Below are 22,048 nucleotides of genomic sequence, written 5' to 3' on the forward strand. Positions count from 1 at the left end.
ACAAAATCAATACTCTATGTAGGGAAAACAGAATTGGGCTAAGATGGTCTTACATGAACACTATTTTGTGGCTGAATATCTATTCATGTCAGCAAGCCAAATATAATTCATCTTGGTGGAAGCATTTCCATGGATATAATACATGAGCTTTTCAGACTCGGCCTCAGAGACATAAGAGGTGGGGAAGATAATTCATAGGTCTTAATTATGCACAATTATGCATATTCTCAGTTGCAAAGATGATCACTGTTACACTTAGTAAGAAATGGGTTTGCTTAAATTTTTCATTATTTTAACATTTATTATGGTGGAAACACTAAGTCAGACTATTATTGTTACTGCAATCTGTCTCACTGTGAGTCTTGCATTTTTTTCTTCACACATTAAATTGAAAGATAATACAGATGTTTGTGGATTTAGTTTATTATGCCCTAATGTTCTAATTACAGAACCATAAGGCAGTTGCCAACATATGACCTAAAAATATTTTATATCTCTTTTTGGAGGGCTAAATATGCTATATAAGATTATGCTTAATAGTAAACAACAGGATAAATATGCTAACAGTTTAAAAGGTAATAAATCCCTGAGCTCTTACTTATTTGTATCTCTTCTAGCCACATGCAAGGAAATATACTTGTGTGTAATGTTTTACCTCCAATATACTAGAATTCACACTTCTTTCTGGCACCATGTTCATCTTTGTATCCACTATAATGCTTATGTCAGCAATTAGACAACACGTATTTGTGGAACGAACTAATAAATGCACTCCTTTGTGATTAAAATACCAAGGAGCTAAATGCTAAATGCCCATGATAACTCAATATTTTAGATTTTTATACTAATGTAAGTACACTGTCAGAAGTAGTTAAGAAATGTTTATTCAACAATGCCATTTGTAAAGCCCAGTAAGTGACCCATAAAGAGTATATTTTGCAAATCTGTTTAACTGGATTATCCACTGGGAATAATATTGTGTGCTAACCCTCCTCCCTCCCTGTCTCATGATACTCTCCCTATTGCATTGTTGCACATGTTGCTTGGATAAGGAATATGTCAGCATGTTTTTTATGTTTTTAAACGTGAAAAGCTATCAGGTTTAAAAAGACTTAAAACAATTGTTTTTTCGGGCAGCTACCATGAATTTGACTACACTCTTAGCTTATTGAGTAAGGAATCTGTTTTCCTTTCTCTACACTAGGAAAAATAAAATGTTTTTCAATAGAGAGCTATCACAAAATATGGGTTCTATAGTTCTCAGATGTGTGGACTTTCTACCAACATTTTAACCAGAAATTTATCCTTTAGCTCAAAGCCACAAGGACAAGAACATGATAAAGCAGGGTCAGCGTTGTTATGGACTGGGAAAGCCACAGCTATCAATAAACCAGAAAGCTAGAAAATAAAAGTACTTGTTTATTGTGTCCTATTCCTAAGAAAATGTAGACTGAATGAGAACTGGTTTTCTCTCTTGTATTCTCCAATACTAATTCTGTTTATCTTCCAATGCTTTGAAGACTATCCAGCACATAGTGATTACTCACTTAAATAAACAAATCGCTATATAAGTAAGTGAAGGAAAGGAAAAGACAGAAGAGTGTGTGAAATGAAATGAAAAAGAATCAGTAGAGCAGCAGCTATAGTTCTGTCTATCCAGATAAAATGTGATATAAGCAAGTAAAACCACATTGAATTGCAAATCATTATTAAAACAATTCAATAAGAGGCAGCACTGTAGAGTGGGCTGAAAGTGAATATTTGAATGGGAATGTTAGCATCATGGTATGTATGGGTTTACAAATGTTTAAATACATTGAATAATGCTATGAAACTTTAAAGATCACCCGTAATCCCACCACATTTTAAACTTACATTAAGAAGTTTTATTTCCCTCTGTCTCCTCGCATGCTGGAGGTGTATATATTTGTGGACTCATTTATATGTTTTGGTATATATATTTTGATATATATATTTGTTTACTCCTTTATATGTTTTAGGAGACAGCTATGTAAAGACATTGATATTTGATCACCACTGTGTTCCCTAACATTTCTTGAGCACTACTGTTAAGTGTTGTAAGAGCTTTAAAAGTCCCAAACAACTCCTTAAGGTCGTTTCTGTATTGTCCTGTTTCACCAAAGTAGGATATGAGAAATAATGTTATTTATGGACAATTTGTTTTGGTAATTTAATGTTAAATTTTGCAGACCTCTTTTCTGGTTGTACATTATTTTCAAACTGATAAATTTTTAGGTTTCTCCAACTACTATGTCTTTAAATATGTTTTGCCCAGCTTATGCTTTTCTATTCTTTCCCCTGTGGAATAGATTTTTAAAATGAGATGAATGGCTCAAAGGGTATTCACATTTTTAAATTTTAATAGATACTATCACATAATGAAAATATTTAAATTTATAAGTCCACCACACAATATGAATGTGGCAATTTTTCTATTAACATCATCATGTCAATAAGTTTGACAGCATCATACTTATTGACTTATTGACTGATAGAGATGAATCTTTGTAATTTTGAATAATTTGAAAGGCAAAATATGGTAACCTATTGCATAATTTTATCTTTCATTGTTAACTAAAAATATTAGGAATTTTTTTCATCTGGCTATTCAGTATTTTTCTATTACATGCTTATTTTTTAAACTGGAATTCAATATTTAAGTTCATTAACTCTATCTTTATTATTTTTGTTGAAAACGTTTCTTTGAAATTTAAAAGTTAATGAGTTTTAATATATATTTTTAAAAGGAAAGATCAAGAAAACACAACCATAATTTCCTTTACCTTTTAGATTCTAGATTTCTTGCTGGTCTCAGACAAGTTTCTCCTATTCCAGATGATAGCAATTTACTTCTATATTTTCTTCTAATATAAGTGTATTGCTTCTATTTGTATTTTTAATCTATTTGATGTATATTTCACATGGCTTTGAAGTAGAAATATGAATTTATTTTTATGTAAATGAATAACCAATTCTGTCACTTCATGTATTATGTATTGTGCATTTCATCCTTCTCCAATGATCTGATACTTTAACATCTAACAAATATTAAATATTCTGTATCTCTGTACTTTGTTTTTGTCTAGCTTTATATTCAATTCTATTAATCTAGTTTTGTGTCACTGTATTTTAGTTACAGAAATTCAGTAGCATTTAGTACACGGCAAGGAAATTGACCATTGTAGGACACTATTTCCTAATATTTTAATGGCATTTTTGTTCAACTGCAAATTAAAATTAATCAAAAACAATCCCCAGTGACCCTATCAGAATTCTCAGAATAAAGGAATTAATATATAAATTAATTTGGGGAGACTTGATCTCTTAATAATATTGAATCTGTCCATGAAGGAATGTCAGAGGCAACTCCATCTAGAACAGGAGCTAGGTAAAATAAGACTGAAACCTAATGGGCTGCATTCCCAGACAGTTAAGGCATTGTAAGTCACAGAATGAGATACAAGGTTGCCACAAGATACAGGTCATAAGGACCTTGCTGATAAACAGGTTGCAGTAAAGAAGCCTGCCAAAACCCACTCAAACCAAGATGATCACAAGAATGATCTCTGGTAGTCCTCACTGCTACACTCCAGCCAGCACCATTACAGTTGACAAATGCCGCGGCAACATCAGGAAGTTACTTCATAGGATCTAAAAAGGGGAGTCGTGAATTATCACCCCTTATTTAGCATATGATAAAAAATAACCATAAAAATGGGCAACCAGCAGCCCTTGGGGCTACTTTCTATGGAGTAGCCATTCTTTCATTCCTTTGCTTTCTTAATAAAGTTGCTTTCAGTTTACAGTGAAATTATTAATTTTTCTAATTAATTATTTCTTGTGGGAGATTCAAGAATGATCTCTTGGGTCTGGATTGAGACCCCTTTCCTGTAACAGAAATATAAGATAAATTCTTAACATTCAAGCCTTATTTTATAACTTTGCATATAATTATTTAGATTTCTTCATATAAGCTGAGTGGTTTTTTAACTAAATGTAAACCTTGGCATATTTTTAGTTTTCCTGGTATTGTTAACAAAATTTTATTTATATTAACATAATAACTGGTATTATTACAAAGGAAAGTTATAGGTTAAGAAATATATATTTAGTATGCATTACAATGCTTTACTAGTTTCATTTCTAGTTGATGAATATTTATTATATATAATAATCACCTTCAAATATTAATAACTGATTTCTCTATATCTTTAAACATTAATTTTTCATTATTAAATTAGTTCACTTGGAAAACATTGTTTACTGAAATAGTGATAGAAGAATTATGGTCTTCCTCCTCATTTTATTTGGAATGCATACACTATGCCCCTATATGTTGATTTATAAAAAAAGTTTAAATTTTTTTCTGTTTGTTTTTAATCACAAAAAACAGCAATTCTTGTTTTTATTTAAATCAAATAATTGTAGTAATATTGACCTGTTTTGGCTTTCTTGAAATAAACCTGATTGGGTCAATAGATTTTTGTCCTTAGATATACTACTTGAATTTATTTCCTATTATATTTGTCTGCAATTGTTGCATTTATATTCACACATAAATTTTATTTTGGAAGCTATGGTTATGAGGTATTGATATTGAGGTTTTCAATATATGGAAAATGAATTGGAGAAACATACCCTTTTAATCTGCATTCTGAAATTTTGTTAAAATGTAAAAACTATTTGTGCTCTTATTAGTAAATGGAATTGACACCAAGCTTAGTAGTTCTCTTACTACATTTCTACTTTTTCCCCTTTGGCTAACTGAAAGCAGTGGTTCTTAAAATAGGATACTGGACAAGCAACATTAGGATCACCTGGAATCTTGTTAGAGATGCAGATTCTCAGCTCCCGCCCCCAATCTCAGACATACCAAACAGAAAACCTGGGTGTAGAGACCAGTAATCGGCATTTTAACAAGCCCTTTAGGTGATTCTAATTTATGCTTAAATTTAAAAACCACTGTCTTAGATTTGCTACCGCTTGTTCTTCAGCAAATTTTAGCTATTTATATTTGGATGCAAAATGTTCCATTTCTTCTATATAAAAAATTATTGTCATATAAACACATATGATATATTTATTTAAATATTTTCCATAGCTGTGGCTATGTCTTTAAATTTATTGTGCTGTATTTATTTCTTTCTGTTAAAAAAACTTGTGCCCGTTTATTTGTATTCTATTTGCCGTGTTTTTAGAGGAGAAAAAAGCTTTAGGCTTTGTCTATCATTATACTTCTGCTATTTTTTTCCAAGTTATTTTCGTTTTGTCAATTACATCTTAACTTTCTATTTGTCTTGTAGCTTTTTCCTAGTTCTTTCTTAATTTGAATATTGCTTATTTTTATCTTTTTTATAAAATGACACCTTTATGGCTATAATTTTTTCCTCCATATACAGTTTTGGCCATGTGCGTATTGGCTTTTGATAGAAAATCCTCATATATTTGTTAACTCGTAAATAATGCTCTTTCCATTTTTATTTCCATTTTACTTTTTAAATTATGCTTATGGAAATTATTAAATTTCTTAGTATTTTTGGTGTCCCTTGGTTTATTTTTATTTCCAAATTCATTTGTTTGTCATCAAGGAAATTATCATTTAGACTCCTTACATATTTATTATTTATTATGGTATACAAAAAATTTTAAAATTAATTTCCTGCAATATTGGTTGATTATTTTATCTCATTTATCTTTCTCAATGTTTACTATTTTGTTCTTTTACTTGTTAGCTGTAATCAAATTTCTAAGGTGTTCTTTTTTCATAGCTCTTTTTCAAGAAATTCCTTCTAGATGTATCCAGTATTGGTCTTATCTGGAACCACATTTCCACATTTTTATCTCTCTCTATATATCTATATATAGTTATATATAATTGCCATTTATATATTTATGATCAATATTTATATAATAAATAATTTAGATATATATATATACATACATATAACTTCTGCATAGAGGATTAGTATATCATAATTACAACATTCTTAGTAATGAATTTTCTCTTAGTTTATATTATCTTTGTATCTAAATTTCTGCTATAAATATTAAATTCCTTTTTATGTTCTAAAACTGAAAGTTTATAAGTCTTCCTCTGAGGATGCCTTTCACAATTTTATGTTAGAATTGTATATTTCCTGTATAGTTTGCCATTTTTCCTTTTTATTTCAACTTTGATCCTATAATTAACCAAAAATGTTTTACAATTTTCAAATGTTAAGATTTTTAGACCAACTTTTTGCGTACTTCTAATATGACTGAAGTATATGAGATTAATTTGCCTTTAAGATTTCTGCTTTTTTTTAAAAAAAACTGATTTTTTTTGTGTGTGTGGCCACGTGTGTAATTGATTTTAATAAATTGTTCATAGATATTCCAGAAAACACACTGTTCCCTAAGGATGTAAATTTCTTGGTATCTTTTGAAAATCCAGCAAGCCGCTGAGGAAAACCAAGAGGCTGTATCTAGATATCCGAGTAAGAAACTCAACTCACCTGAGCAGTAATTTTATGGCTGTTGGGGACCAGAACACTCCTGTAGGTTCAGTATGTTTGACTCTTGTGTTCCTCAGATTTGCTGCTTTCCAGTCCTTAGACCTAGGACTCATTTGCTTTCTCAATCCACTTGGGGAGAAATCCCTGCCTAAAGTACCTCAGCTAAGACTCCAGCAAAGCTAAGGTATACTAGCTCCCAGCTGCCCCTGGTCTCCAGCATCCACTTGAATCCGGAGAGTTGAAGCAATTGAAGAAAGCGGATCACGTGCATGTCCCTATTTTCTTAGAAGCCTCCAAATATTCCCCTGGGGAAGCCCACAGGTGCGTGTGAAATGTGCTAGTATGTGTTCCCTGTGACCAACATGACCTAATACCATTTCCAACGTAATGGTGATTTTTTTTTTTTTTCAAAAATGTAGAAATACTCTGTAATTACATCAACTTTCTTAGCACATAAACTTTTTCTATCTCCAAATTTCTGTAGTACTCTAGGCTAGAATAACCTATAAAATCTATTATATTTTCCTTGCAGTTTTCTTTGTCAATTGCATATACCAAGTTTATTAAAGAATCTCTCCCTATGCACTATACCATGTTATGTCTCTAAAGTGTCAGTTACTTTTTGCTCTGCAGTCCTCCTACATCATTTTGAAGGAAGGGGAAACGGGGGGGAGGGTAATGGTCTACTCATTCTGAACTGAAATCCCTCAAAAAGCTCTCTGTAAAGGTTGCTGACCTAAACTTCAGGCAGTCTCTTTAGTATGCATTCAGGTTGGGCCTTAGTTTTGGGGTAAAGACAATAATCTTATGCAACCTTCTATTACCTACAACATATGCCCCTTAGAGGTAATGGGGTTTATACTATACAATTTATCTTTAGAAAACTCAACTACTTCTGTCAATTGAATTTTTTGTTAGATCATGAGTTTATTAAATTATTTCAAAAACTTGATGCATTGAAAACAAAATATTTAGCAGTTGCCTAATCATAATACTAAAGTCACTGAGATGCCAAAGTCTTGGATCTGAAACATTCGTGAAGAGAGCTGTTCATCTATTTAGTGAAAGCTGAGGGTGTCACTTAGTCCCACTGGGCACCAGGCTATTTCTAACTTAAGCATCTTCAATTTTTTTCTTTTCTTTTCTTTTCTTTTTTCTTTTCTTTTCCTTTCCTTTTCTTTTCTCTTCTCTTTTCTTTACTTGTTTGTCTTTTCCTTCCTTCCTTCCTTCCTTCCTTCCTTCCTTCCTTCCTTCCTTCCTCCCTTCCTCCCTCCCTCCCTTCCTCCCTCCCTTCCTTCTTGCCTCCCTCTCTCTTTTACTTTCATTTAAGTGTAGAGAAACATTTATGCAATATTTTGCCCATTTTGTAACTAGGTTATTAATTTTTTTTTGTTTTACTATTTAGTTGTGCCAATTACATATTTTGGAGATTAACCCTTGTGATGTAGTGAAATATTTATATTTAGTCTTTCTCTTCTTTTTCTTTTTTACTTTCTCCTTTTTTATTGTTGCAAGAACACAACATCAGAACTTAACATGAGATCTACCTTCTTAACAAAGTATAAAATACATTATTGTTGATTATAGGTACAATGTTTTACAACACATTGCTAGAGTTTATTCCTCTAGCTTTACTGAAACTTTATTTATGCCCATTGATTAATAATTTCCCATTTCCCCCTCTTCCTAGCCCTCGTAGCCACCATTCCACTCTTCAGTTTTATGAGTTTGACCATTTTATATACTTCATATAAATGCAATTATGAAGTAGTTGTCTTTCCGTGGTGCGTTTATTTCATCTAGCATAATGTCCTCAAAGTTCATCCTTTTAGTTGCATATTGCAAAGCTTTCTTTTTTAAAAAACTGAATAACATTCAGTTGTATGTATAAACCACGTTTTCTTTATCCATTCATCTGTGGTTGGGCAATTATATTGCTTTTATATCTTGACTATAAAAAGTGTGCTGCAATATATATGAGAGTGCGAATATCTTTCTTCAAGATCCTGATTTCAATCCCTTTAGATAGTCAGTAGTGGAACTGTTGAATTATACAACAGTTCTATTGTTGTATAATTTTTTGAGAAACATCCACATTGTATTGCATAGTGGCTATACCATTTTGCATCCCAACATTGTGCAAGAGTCCCAGTTTCTCCAAATCTTCACAATTCCCTCTTATTTTTGACAACAGACATTCTAGCAGGTATGAGATGATATCTCATTGTGCTTTTGATGTCAATTTCCCTGATGATTAATAATATTGAGCATTTAGAAACATACACTGGTTCATCATTTGAATGTCTTCTTTGGAGAAAAGTTTGTTCAATTTTTTACCCATATTGTAGCCAGGTGATATGGTTTGGCTGTGTCCCCATCCAAATCTCACCTTGAATTTTAATAATCCCTATGTGTCATGGGAGGGACCCAGTGGAAGGTAATGGAATTATGGGAGCAGGTCTTTCCCATGCTGTTCTCATGACAGTGAATAAGTCTCAGGAAATCTAATGGTTTTATAAAGAGAGTTCCCCTGCACACACTCTCTTGCCTGCGACCACGTAAGTTGTGCCTTTGTTCCTCCTTTTCTTTCTGCCGTGATCATGAGGCCTTTCCAGCCATGTGAATCTGTGAGTTCATTAAACCTTATTTCTCTTTATAAATTACACAGTCTCAGGTGTGTCTTTATTAGCATCATGAAAACACAAGAATATAGTAAATTGGTACCAAGAGTGGGGTGCTGCTTTAAAGATACCCAAAAATGTAGATGTGACTTTGGAACACAGTAACAGGCAGAAGATGGAACTGTTTGGAGAGCTCAGAAAAAGACTGAAAAATGTTGCAAAGTTTGGAACTTCCTAGAGACTTGGAGGGCTCAGAAGATAGTATATGGAAAATAAGGACCAGGCTGAGGTGGTCTCAGATGGAGATGAGAAACTTGGGAACAGGAGCAATGGTAACTCTTGCCATACAAAGATATTTTTGGCATTTTGCCCCTGCCCTGGAGATCTGTGGGACTTTGAACTTTAGAAAAATGATTTAGGGTGCCTGAGGAAAGAAATTTCTGAATGGCAAAGCAGTCAAGAGGAAGCAGAGCATAAAAGTTTGGAAAATTTGCAGCCTGACAATGCAATAGAAAATAAAAATCCATTTTCTGGGGAGAAATTCAAGCCTGCTGCAGAAACTTGCATAAGTAACAAGGACACCAATGTTTTTCACCAAGAAATGGGGAAACTGTCTCCAGGGCATTGAGAGACATTGTGGCAACCCCCATCATCACAGGCCTGGGGGCCTTGGACGACAAAATGGTTTTGTGGGCTAGGCCCAGAGCCCCTGTTGTGTGTGCAGTCTACAGACTTGGTGCCCTCTGTCTCACTACTCCAGCTGTGGCAAAAAGGGGCCAAGGTCCAGCTCAGAATGTGGCTCCAGAGAGTGCAAGCCCCAAGTCTTGGCAACAAGCCCTAAGCCTTGGCAGCTTCCACATGGTGTTGAGCCTGTGAGTGCACAGAAGTCAAGAATTGAGGTTTGGGACCCTAGATTTCAGAGGATGTATGGAAACATCTGGATGTCCAGGTAGAAGTTTGCTATAGGGGTGGGGACCTCAAGTAGAACCTCTGCTAGTGTGCAGAAGTGCATAAGGGAAATGTGGGGTTGGAGCCCCTACACAGAGTCCCCACTAGGGCACTGCCTAGTGGAGCTGTGAGAAGAGGGCCATCACTCTCCACAACCCAGAATGGCAGATCCACTAACAGCTTGCACCTTGCACTGGAAAAGTTGCAGACACTCAATGCTAGCCTGTGAAAGCAGCCAGGAGGGAGGTTGTATACTGCAAAGACACAGAGGTGGAGCTGTCCAAGGCCATGGAAGCCTGCCTTTTGCATCAGCATGACCTGGATGTGAGACATGGAGTCAAAGGAGATCATTTTGGAACCTTAAGATTTAATGACTGACCTATTTGATTTCAGACTTCCCTTTTGTTTTGGACAATTTCTCCCATTTAGAATGAGTGTATTTACCCAATGTCTGTACCCCCATTGTATCTAGGAAGCAATTAACTTGCCTTTGATTTTACAGGCTCATAGGCAGAAGGGACTTGCCTCATCTTAGATTAGACTTTAGACTGCAGACTCTTGAGTTAATGCTGAAATGAGTTAATACTTTGGGGGACTGTTGGAAAGGCATGATTTTTGAAAAGTGAGGATAGGAGATTTGGGAGGGGATAAGTGTGAGAAGATATGGTTTGGCTGTGTCCACACCCAAATCTCACCTTAAATTGTAATAATGACCATGTATTGTGGGAGGGACCCAGTGAAAGGTAATTGAATCATGGGGGCAGGTCTTTCCCATGCTGTTCTTGTGATAGTGAATAAGTGTCAGGAGAGCTGATGGTTTTATGAAGGGGAATTCTGCTGCACACACTCTCTTGCCTGCCACCACGTAAGGCATACCTTTGCTCCTCTTCTGCCTTCTGCCATGATTGGGAGGCCTCCCCAGCCATGTGAAACTGTGAGTCCATTAAACCTATTTTTCTTTACAAATTATCCAGTCTTGGATCTGTCTTTATTAGCAGCATGAGAACAGACTAATTCACTAGGTTATTCCTTTTTTACTATTTACTTGTGGAAATTACTTACATACTTTGGAGATTAACTCTTGTAATGAAATATATATTTGGTTTTCCCTCTGTTTCTTGACATAAACCTTCTAAAATTCTTGAAATCTTCAAAGTGGTAAGTGTCATTTTGTCTGTTAATGAGTCGATAGAATTGAGTGAATTTTTTAGTTCAATTATTGTTTTCTTCCATTCCACAATTTCTATTTGGTACTTTTTAATATTTTCTATCTTTTTGTTGAAATTCTCACTTTGTTTATGCATTATTTTCTTGACCTCAGTGAGTATCTCTATGAGAGTTCTTTTAAATGATCTGTCAGATAAATCATATAACTCTTTTTTTTGTTTGTTTGTTTTTGTTTTTGTTTTTTTTTTTTAAGTTTGTTCTTGGTGGTTTACTTCAGTCCTCTGTTGGGAATATCCTTGTCTACCTTTTCATTTTTTTTGACTCTCTATGTTGATGGTATCTGTACATTAGACAAAACATTCACCTCTCCCTGTCTTCACAGACTAGCCTTGTATGGAAAAGACCCCCAACAACTAGCCAGGTGAAATATTCTGGGGTCTTCACCAACTTTTCCTTCCCCAGGGAAAAGCAGGTCACTGTAATTTTTCTGCTCACTCTGTGCTCAGCCACGGGAATGAAAAAGCTATGGCTTCTACTAGCACAAGCCAACATTTCCATTCTCCCAAAGGCAGCTCTGTGTTAGACCCATCAGAGCTTCAAGAATGATAAGACAAGTGCTACCTCTTTGGGCAGCCCTGGAGAAATTTGGGTGATGAACTCATGGAGCTACTTTTAATTTAAGCAGGCAGAAGCTGAGAGCTGAAAATTTTTGTCTGCCTGCTCTGTGCTGAACAAGGAGAAGGATCAATGGTGTCCATTAGTGTAAGCCACTGCCTGTATTCTCCCCTAGGTGGCTGGCTTTGCTGGACTCATTAGTGTTCCAACCTGCAAAGACAGAAGCTAGTCTTCCAGGGAGATACCTTGGAAAAGTGGAAGTGCTGGACATTCAAACTAACCCCTTCCTGTAAGTAAAGCTGGAGGTTGAGGAGTTTCTTACTGATCATATGATGATGTGCCTGGGCCTGGTCTCCAGTGAGAAGGGAACCCGATTCTCCCTACCTACTTAAATGAGTCTGGTTTTGCATTCTCCCAAGGTACAGTGGTGTTTCAAAGATTTTCAGATTTCTCACAAAGGGAATTAGTCTGTAAAATATTTCTGAAGCTATATGTTTGTCAGGGGAAGAAGATGAAGATCTTCCTAGTCTGCCACGTTGCTGATATCACTCTTGTTATTTGTATTTTAATATCAAGTGGAATGTAAAAATTCATGTTTAAAATATCTCATCTGTTACTATATAGTCTTTATAAATGCATCTTCACTGGCCCAGTTTCTTCTGTTTTGTCCTGTTTTTACCAGACTTCTCAGCAGCTTTCTATTTAGTAAGCCATTCTCTTCTTAATTTATTTTTTATTTATTTTTTGCTTACCTAAACATTGTATAGTTTTTATTTTCCTCTTGCTTCTTTGGTCATTGCTTTCCAGGACGTTTCCCATGTAATCTTCCTCTAGCAGACTCTAGGTATTAGTAAACATCAAGGGTTTATCCTAAAGTTCCATTTCTTCTTTTTGAGCTCTCCCTATTAATCTTATCAGTCCACACTGATTTAAGTATATGTTTAGGTAGATGGAAAATAATGGATAAACTTTTCTCCCAATCCTGAATGTGCCCTTGCAATGTAACTGTCTTCCATCAAGAGGTAGTTTCTACATCTTCTCTCCTTGAATGTAAGCTTAGTCATGTGACATTCTTTGGCTAATGCCACATTAACAAACTGGATGCAAACAGAGGTTTGCATCAAGAGATTTGCATGGGGCTTTACCCTCTTTTTCTACTGAAAAATTTTCCACCATTATGTAACAAAGTCTGGCTTAACCTGTTGGATGCTGGGAATCTTATGGCCGCTTATCATCATCATCCTACCAACAGCCAGAACCAACTGCCAGATATACGAGGGAAACCAGCATAGACTAGCTCCAGGTAATCTTCCACTAATGACACAACCACCCAGTTGACACACAGACTTGTGAATAATAAAATGGTTAGCATATTAAGCCACTGAATTTTAGGAAGGTGATTCATATAGCCATATAGAAATAATAAATATGTCAATGACTCCAAATTCTCCCTAATTGAGCTAGTCTTCTAAGCTTCCAACTTAAATATCCACCCATAGCCCCAAAATTTCCACTGACAAGCACCTCAAACTGAGCAAGTCTTTATATCCTCTACCAAACCTGAATCATAAATAATTAAGCCCATCTCAGTAAATGAGACCACCTAATAGTTAAACATAAAATCTCAGGATATTTTATTTCCTTCCATCCCCTGGACACTGTCAATTTTATTTTCAAAATATTTCTTAAGTCTCTCCAGTTTTTTCAATATTCATGGCTCTTAGTGTCCTCATCTGATCTTATTTTACTAGAAGATATTCTAGGATGGTCTCTTTGCTTCCATTCTTGAAAACTCCCATGCCATTCTCCATGTGACAACCAGAATGATTTTTTTTTAATATAGTAATTTTTTAAAAAGACTGAGTTTCCGGCCGGGCGCGGTGGCTCAAGCCTGTAATCCCAGCACTTTGGGAGGCCGAGACGGGCGGATCACGAGGTCAGGAGATCGAGACCATCCTGGCTAACACGGTGAAACCCCGTCTCTACTAAAAATACAAAAAACTAGCCGGGCGCGGTGGCGGGCGCCTGTAGTCCCAACTACTCGGGAGGCTGAGACAGGAGAATGGCGTGAACCCGGGAGGCGGAGCTTGCAGTGAGCTGAGATCCGGCCACTGCACTCCAGCCTGGGCAGCAGAGCGAGACTCCGTCTCAAAAAAAAAAAAAAAAAAAAAAAGACTGAGTTTCCGTTAAGTGAGTGGCCAGATTAATATTTTTTTCACACATTATATTGAATCTAAATATTATTAATAGACTACCATCTAGGAAATCTGCACATTTTTCTTTTTAGTTTTTGAGGTTTATGATGACCAAGAGTCACTCGTGTTGTTTCCAAACCTGCTTATGCCTATTTCAGTTTGTATTATACTTATATAATTTAATGAAATATATTTAGAAAGTATAATTTTCCATATAATTGGAAAGTATAATTTTAAAAAGAAGCATTTTATAGAAACTAAGTCAAATGCTTTAGGAAGATTTAATATCAATGAAATGCTGAAACTTTGCTATATAATTATATGTAAGGGTAATAATTATAAAAGATTTTTAAAAACCATTGTAAGTATCTAGAAAGATTTTACTCATATGGCTGCACAAGTATCTTCTGAGATTTTACTCTACTTTAAATAAACTGAAACTGAAAATAATAGATAGTTTATTATGGACTGTGGTTTACACAAGGCAGAGTTTGTAGAACCTCAGTGACTCACATTCAAAACTAAGACATTGGCTGGGTTTACTAGGGAAGATGGCCAATTCAATTATATTTATAGATTTTAGGTAGAAAATATTTAAAGTTGTTTGTGTCATTTTTATGACAATTGTTTTATTTTTCAATTAATATCCAACTATCACCTTTAGTAGAAGAATTTCCGCTGCAAATGGATTGGGTTACCTCATTCCCTAATTATAATTATTTAATTATTTAGTGACCTATCACTTAAAAGGCAAATATCACACCATAGTCTTCCAGGAGACTTCAAGATATGGTGGCAGCTGTGTTAACAGCAGCCTTTCATGTTATTTACTCCCACTATCACTCTCCATGTTCCAGGCACATTGACCTAGCAGAGCTTTGAAGACACTAAGCCCTTTCTTATCTCATCTTTCACATACAGTTATACTTGCCTGGTATGCTCATGACAACTCTTTGGTGTCCATTTCACTTATGTATATTCTTCGGATCTTTTCTTAAATGCATCTTATTTATATAAGCCTTTTCTGACTCTCAGATCTATAGTTGATGTTCTTCATGGTAGCTTTTGTTTTCTTTCACAGTATTTATCATAATTTTCAAAAATGTTATATTTGTGCATTGGTTTTTTACTTTTTAAAAATATCTCCTTGCATCATTAAACTCCAAGTTCTAATAATGAGATGGCTTGTGTGTGTGTATATATATATATATATATATGTGTGTGTGTGTGTGTGTGTGTGTGTGTGTGTATTTTTTTTTTCTTTGCCCAGGCTGGAGTGCAGTGGTGCAATCTCAACTCACTGCAACTTCTGCCTCTCAGGTCCAGGCAGTTGTCCTGCCTCAGCCTGCCAAGTAGCTGGGACTACAGGCATGTGCCACCACACCCATCTAATTTTTGTATTTTTAGTAGAGATGGGGTTTTACCATGTTGACCAGGCTGGCCTTGAACTCCTGACTTCAGGTGATCCGCCTTCCTTGGCCTCCCAAAGTGCTGAGATTACAGGCGTGAGCCACGGCACCTAGCCAGATGACCCATGTCTTTAATTCACTCCCATAACCCTAGAGCCTGGAAAAAATAAGTGCTTAGGTTTTTTTGTTTGTTTAATTAAACAAGTGAATGAAGAATCAATTATGGAAATAAAACTAATGGGGTAGAAAGTTTTATTCCTTGGATATTTAAAGTTATCTATAATTGGCTTTTGCTTCTAATGTCCAGCTATCTAGCATCTCATGACAATCTTCTTTCACCTCACTGCCATGTAAGCTTAGTGACTACACAGACTTCTATCATGTTCATTGCTAATCCTCAAACAGTACCTGGACATAGAAGGTACTAAATAAATATGCTTTTATTGATGGACCATCGCTGTGGAAGAATATCTATTTTTAGAATTAATTATGATTTCAGGATCATTTCCAATAGTTCTGGCTAAATTGGAAAAGCATTAAAAAGAAGGAATTGGCATAGTGTCTAGTTATTGATCAATTTCCCTTTTCTTCCTAGATAGACAAAAGTTATTTCCTCAGCTTCCTTACAATTATGTGCAGGCAAGTGATTGAGATCTGGACAGTGAGTTATGAGTGGAAATGATGTTACATTTTCCAGGTATGGGCCCACTAAAAAAAATCCACTTTCTTTAGCCATTCAATTGTTGAATAGAGAAGGTTACCTGTCAAGATAGAAGGAGCCTGGGTCACTGACTGACAAAATAGAGCAGAGCCTCTCCCCAATTTTTAACCCATCCTGACCTGTCGTCTGAGGAAAAACTGATTTTTATTACTGTCAGACCACTGAAAATTTGGGTTTGTTTGTACCAGCAGTCAACCCATTCTGAATAATACAAAGGGTAGATTATGATGAATATAAAGATGACATAGCTACATATTTCTAACCTTCTTGAATTTTCTAAAAATCGGAGGCAAGTTTCTTTGTAGATTGTGCAATGCTAGCAGTCAGTAAATAAGGGAAAATAGTTGATATAATGAAAACAATACTGAGAGTAGAATTAAACTTGGAGATCACTTTGTAACTAGACAGCAGAAGGGTTCCCAGAGACAATCTCAAGTACAAACTATGTGCTCGTCTTAAGCTTTTTCATGCTGGTTATAGCATAAAGTTGAGATGCATACCATATACTTTAAATCCTTCAACTCCACTATTTGTTATATGTTCGAGAATGGTTTGAGATAGTTAATTTATTTTATTTCATTATATTCTAGATTCATTGATTGAGGAAGAGAAATGCAAGTTGCTGAGTAGATGACTTTGTTGAATGACATTCAAGGTAGAAGATCTATTGCTGTGATTATGTCCCTGAGCACTGCGATTTTGTGTTCCTGGGGCAGGAGTAAATCTTTCCGGGGGGAATGGCTCCTCCCTTCATCCTCCTAATCCCCATATTATGCTCAGTCAAAAGAGCTCCAAGTCAAAGGGAACAAGACCCTTTAAAAGAAAACTCAGTTAAAGCCACCTTATTTGTTTAATTAGTTCTGATCTGCCTTAAACGTTCTATTACACAGTTTTTATTAGTTTCTAAATGTCTTTTAAATTTAGTTTTGCAGTAAGTCTGGCATGTACTTATATAATGTGAGGTAGAGTTCTAACAAAATATTTTTCTTCCTAGGGAGCTAGTTTTGAACATTATCAACTAAATAATCTGTCATTCCCCCAGTGAATTTTAGTGCCATCCCTATACTAAGTTCCAGTATGTGTCTCTGTACTTCCTCACTGATTCATTCATCTATTATTTCATAGGACCATTCTGTTATAATTATCCAATCTGATTGTAGCATGTCTAATTTGGTAAAACAAATTTATTTCTGCCCTTATTATTAAAATTGACTTAGCTTTTTGTCATATGTATTTTAAATAAGTTTGCCATAAATTCCAGCTCCAATCTTGAGTAGTTATACATTAAATTATAAATTAATTTGAATATTATATCAAGAAATCTCATATAAGAATAGAAAATGTCTCCATTTATTCTGATCTTGTGTGTCTTTGCAGAGAGTTTTAACATTTTCTTTATTAGGTCATGTGTATTTTTAATTAATTCCTAGATACTTTCAATTATTTTTGCTATTGTTTTTGGAAACTCATTGATTATTGCTAATATAAGAATATACTAGTGAATATTTAAGTTGATTTTGTATTTGGAAAATTTGCTGTACTCTCATACTAGTCATAATATATTTTCAATTATATATTTTTTCAATTGGAATATATATATGTATTTATCATTATTTTTATTACTTGTTATATTTTTTCCTTTTCACCATATATTGTTTACTTATAATTCTCTTTACAGTACTTTTGCAAAATCAGTTTTTCAATAAGTCTGATTAACTTTTCTCAATAATGTAGCTTTCAGTTTTGTCAACATTATGAATTTTTGTTGTTGTTGTTACTCTCTGCCATTTTCTGCCTCATTTCTATAATAGCTTTCCTTTTCAAGTTTTTTGGTTTTGTATCATTTCTCCTTTTCAAACACCTTGACTTTTTGTATTTAAATAGAATTGACCCTTGAACAACATGGGAATTAGGGGTGCCGACCACTCTTGCAGACAAAAAAATTTGAGTGTAACATTTGACTATCCAGAAACTTAACAACCAATACTCTACTGTTGACTGGAAGCCTTACCAATAACATAAAGCCAATTAACATATATTTCATATGTTATACATATTATATACTCTATTCCTACCAGAAAGTCAGCTAAAGGAAAGAAAATGTTAAGAAAATCACAAGAAAGAGAAAATATATATACTGTTCATTAAGTGGAAGTTGATCATCATAAAGGTCTTTATCTTCATCATCTTCAGATTGAGTAAGCTAAAGGGGAGGAAGAAGAGAAGGGGTTGATCTTGCTGTTCCAGAGCTGGCAGAGGCAAAAGAGGCGGAGAAGGTGAAAGGGGAGGCAAATTACACTGGGTATAACTTTTATTGAAAAAATATCTACAAGTTGACCAGTGCAATTCAAACCTGTGTTGTTCAAAGGTCAAGTGTATTTCTGTTTACTAATATAAGGGTTTTTCAACCTCGATACTATTGACATTTTGAGCTGTATAATTCTTTACTTTGTATTTGAGGTGTTGTCCTATGCAGTGAGGGTATTTAGCAGCATTCCCAACTTTACCTACTACTTAGAAGAAAAAAAACCAAAAAACCTACTTTAGTCATGACAATCAAGCAGACATTGTCAAATGTCCTTCGGGAAGAAGCAAAATTCTTCTCTGTTGAGAAACCCTGGAAATTGACCGAAGCATATAAAAAATGAGAAATATTTAGAAAAAACTATTGAGCCTCAGATAAGAACTCTCTAGTGATGTTTCAGTCTTGGGCTGCTTCCTTAGCCTCCAGGTCCCTGGGTGCTGTAGTCCTTATTGTGGAATAAGCTAAGAAAACAAGTAGCTTCATTATGAGTGGAGCTGACTTGATTTGAAATGGAAGCCAGAAAATCTCTATGGCCTAGAACATTGTTTTACAGCTTACACTTACAGTAGTGATATCTGTGGCAAATGAACAGGGAGAGCCAATGTTATAGCTAGCCTGAGTTTGTGAAACTGACTCTAGGGCAAGCAATTAACTAGCAGATTGGCCAGAAATTTAACAAAAGATCTTGGAATCAAACTTTCATATGGGCTGTGATAAACTTCTATATATTCCTGGCTGTCTAAAAATCTGTATGGATTTGCAAGGCCACACAAATGCTCAGAAGAGACATAAGAGGATCCTAGTTACCTACACATCCTTGGTTAAATGAGAGGTTTTGTACGTGAGCAGAAGAGAAAAAGGAAATGGCAGATTATGTTAAAAGCTGAAGGTGATTTCTAATTGCCTGAACTTTGAATACATTCTTCAATGAACACATGGATGTGATGACAAAGAAAAGAAGACTTACTGGCTCGAAGTGTTTGAGTACAATCTCTAGACAACCATTTTGACACAGTGGTGACCTCTAGCAAAGCAATATACACCATAAGAAAGAAAGGCTCCACAGGCAAGTCACTAAATAGACAAACATAGGAACAATAATAACCACTGTGGGCAAATAAAAATCCAGGGAATTAAAAATATAAACAATTTTCAGTTTTCAACAAAAAACAAGGATATATGCAAAAGAATGGGAAAATGTGTCACACTTTTAGGAAAATAACAAGCAAACAAGCAAGGTCTCTGATGGGGCACAGATGTTTGACTTCACAGATAAATACTTCAAAACATATATTATAAATATGTCAAAAGAATTAAAAGAAACACCATTTAAAGAATAAAGTATAGCAACAATGACTCTCCAAATAGAAAACGTTAATGAAAGATACAAAATTATAAACAAAAGAACCAAGTAGAAATTCAGGAGTTAAAAAGTCTAGTAACCAAAACAAACAAAGAATCCTAAGAGACTTAAGAGATTGGCATCATTAATATCTAAAGATTGGAAACAATCAAAATGTCCATCAATTGATGAAGGGATAAGTAATATCTGATATCTCCATGCAACAGAATCCTATTCAACAACAAAAAAGGAAAACAGTATTTATACAGTTCACATGAATGAACTCAAAAACTTTATCTTAAGTGAAAGACTCCAGATGCAAAAGTCCTATATTGTGTGATTTTAAAAATTATTTTACCATAAGTTATTGAGGTACATACAGGTGGTATTGGGTTACATGAGTAAGTCCTTTAGCGGTTATTTGTGAGATTTTGGATATTTTGAAATACAGAATGTCCATAAAAGACGAATCTTAGAGGCAGAAAGCCAATCAATTCCTTCCTGAAACTGGGAAAAGCAGCCAAGATTGAATAAAAACGGGCATGAGGGTTCTGATTTGCATAATAGAAATGTTCTAAAACTGGATTAATTTACTAAAATCATTAAAAAGTACACTTACAATGAGTGAATTAGGTTGTGTGTAAGTGATACACTAAGAAAGCCCTCAAAAATACTGTTTTTATACCAGTGTGAATAGGAGGGCTTCTCTGGATCAAGAGACATTGCATTCTTCTTTCAAATAATAATAGTCATTACAGTATTAGTAACCATTGTATATTTAGCCTTTATTATCTACCATTCTATAAGATTCTTTAAATGTACAATCATATTTGTAACTCTATGAGAGAGGAAATAATAACCAGCATGGTACTGAGATACTGAGATTAAATAATTTGCTTAAAGATTCTTACCCAGGTAGCTTACCTCTTAAGTTCATGGACACAACCAATGTTTTCTATATTCTAGTAGCCTTTTTATAGCCTTTTACTGTGTGTGTGTGTGTGTGATGTGACATGACATAAAATTAGCATGGTGTGACATACATTAAATGGAATGTAATGCTTTATATATTTTTAGATTTCATAATCGTTGGCTAAAAATACATATAATCACTGTTAAAATTATTCCTTTAGGATTAAAATTTTAACAACTATTTCAACTGCCAAATAATATTTTACTCTGTGTAAGATTCTAAAAGAAATGAAGTGAAAAGTCAGCCTTCTGACTTATTAATCACTTGAGAATAGTAGCAGGATTTTTTGTAGACTTTTCTTAGATTTTTAGTAAGCTATAATGATTTTATAAAATAAATCTCAAAGTAAGATAAAATTTAATGCAATATATTCACATTTTCAACAATATGGAGCTTTAGCTTATACTCTAAAACTTGTAAGTATATTAAATCATTCTAAGCTTCATTTTGGTAACACAAATAAACCAGTTACAAAGACTATACTTTAAAACATGAAAAATATGTCAGTTGCTGATACTCCTACTTTAAATTAGTAAGTGATGATAAAAATAATAATTAGTCATTAGAGCAATAATAATTGCCTATTAGAAGAGATGTTTTGATGGCACAAGGTAAAATCAATTATTTATAATCAGTAAATTTTCATAGTGTGAAAGTTTTCTTACTGTGATTATCCAGTACAGGTATAAAGGTAAAATTTAGTGGAAAATCTTACCACGCCAATGGAAAAGTAATTATTGATGATACTGTAAGGCACTGGGTCTCCCTTCTCATCTTTGTCATTAGGTATGACTTCAAACTTCCACCTGTCCAACATGATTTCTGTGCTGTTTTCAATGTCTTTTAGAATTTTCATCAAATTCTCACCTTCATAACCTAACGGGGAAAAAAAAAAAATACCTTGAGAAAAGAACTCCAACCAAATAAAAAAGCTGTACTTTTATGTTTCCGTGTGTTTATGCATATGTAATATTCTAAAGATAAATAATGATTTTGAAGCACATTCTACAACAAAATGAAGAATTAATTATAACATTATAGTGATACCCATATTTAATTCTCAACTTTAATTTGTAACGCGTACTGTATTTCTCTTCTCTTTTGTGGTGCCAATTCTCAGCATATACAACTGCCAAGTGAACATTTCTACTGTATACCCCACAAAATTTTATATAAATAGATTCAAAATTGAATGAATTCTCTGCTTCCATATCTTCCTTATGTGCAGCTGACTTCG

The 22,048-nt window shown here is 34.3% G+C and overlaps 1 protein-coding gene across 12 annotated transcripts in view; it reads right to left on the minus strand.

Annotated features, from left to right (window-relative positions):
• Nucleotides 1-22,048, minus strand: part of DGKB (diacylglycerol kinase beta) — an 808,853-nt gene that overhangs the window by 399,024 nt on the left and 387,781 nt on the right. For all 12 annotated transcript variants that reach the window (XM_017956905.3, XM_017956903.3, XM_017956902.3 and 9 more), the window contains one exon: nucleotides 21,527-21,687. In XM_017956905.3, the coding sequence (XP_017812394.1) occupies nucleotides 21,527-21,687 (161 nt within the window). The remainder of the gene's footprint in view (nucleotides 1-21,526; nucleotides 21,688-22,048) is intronic.

This window comes from Papio anubis, chromosome 4, assembly GCF_008728515.1.
Source record: "Papio anubis isolate 15944 chromosome 4, Panubis1.0, whole genome shotgun sequence".
Classification (NCBI taxonomy): Eukaryota; Metazoa; Chordata; class Mammalia; order Primates; family Cercopithecidae; genus Papio; species Papio anubis.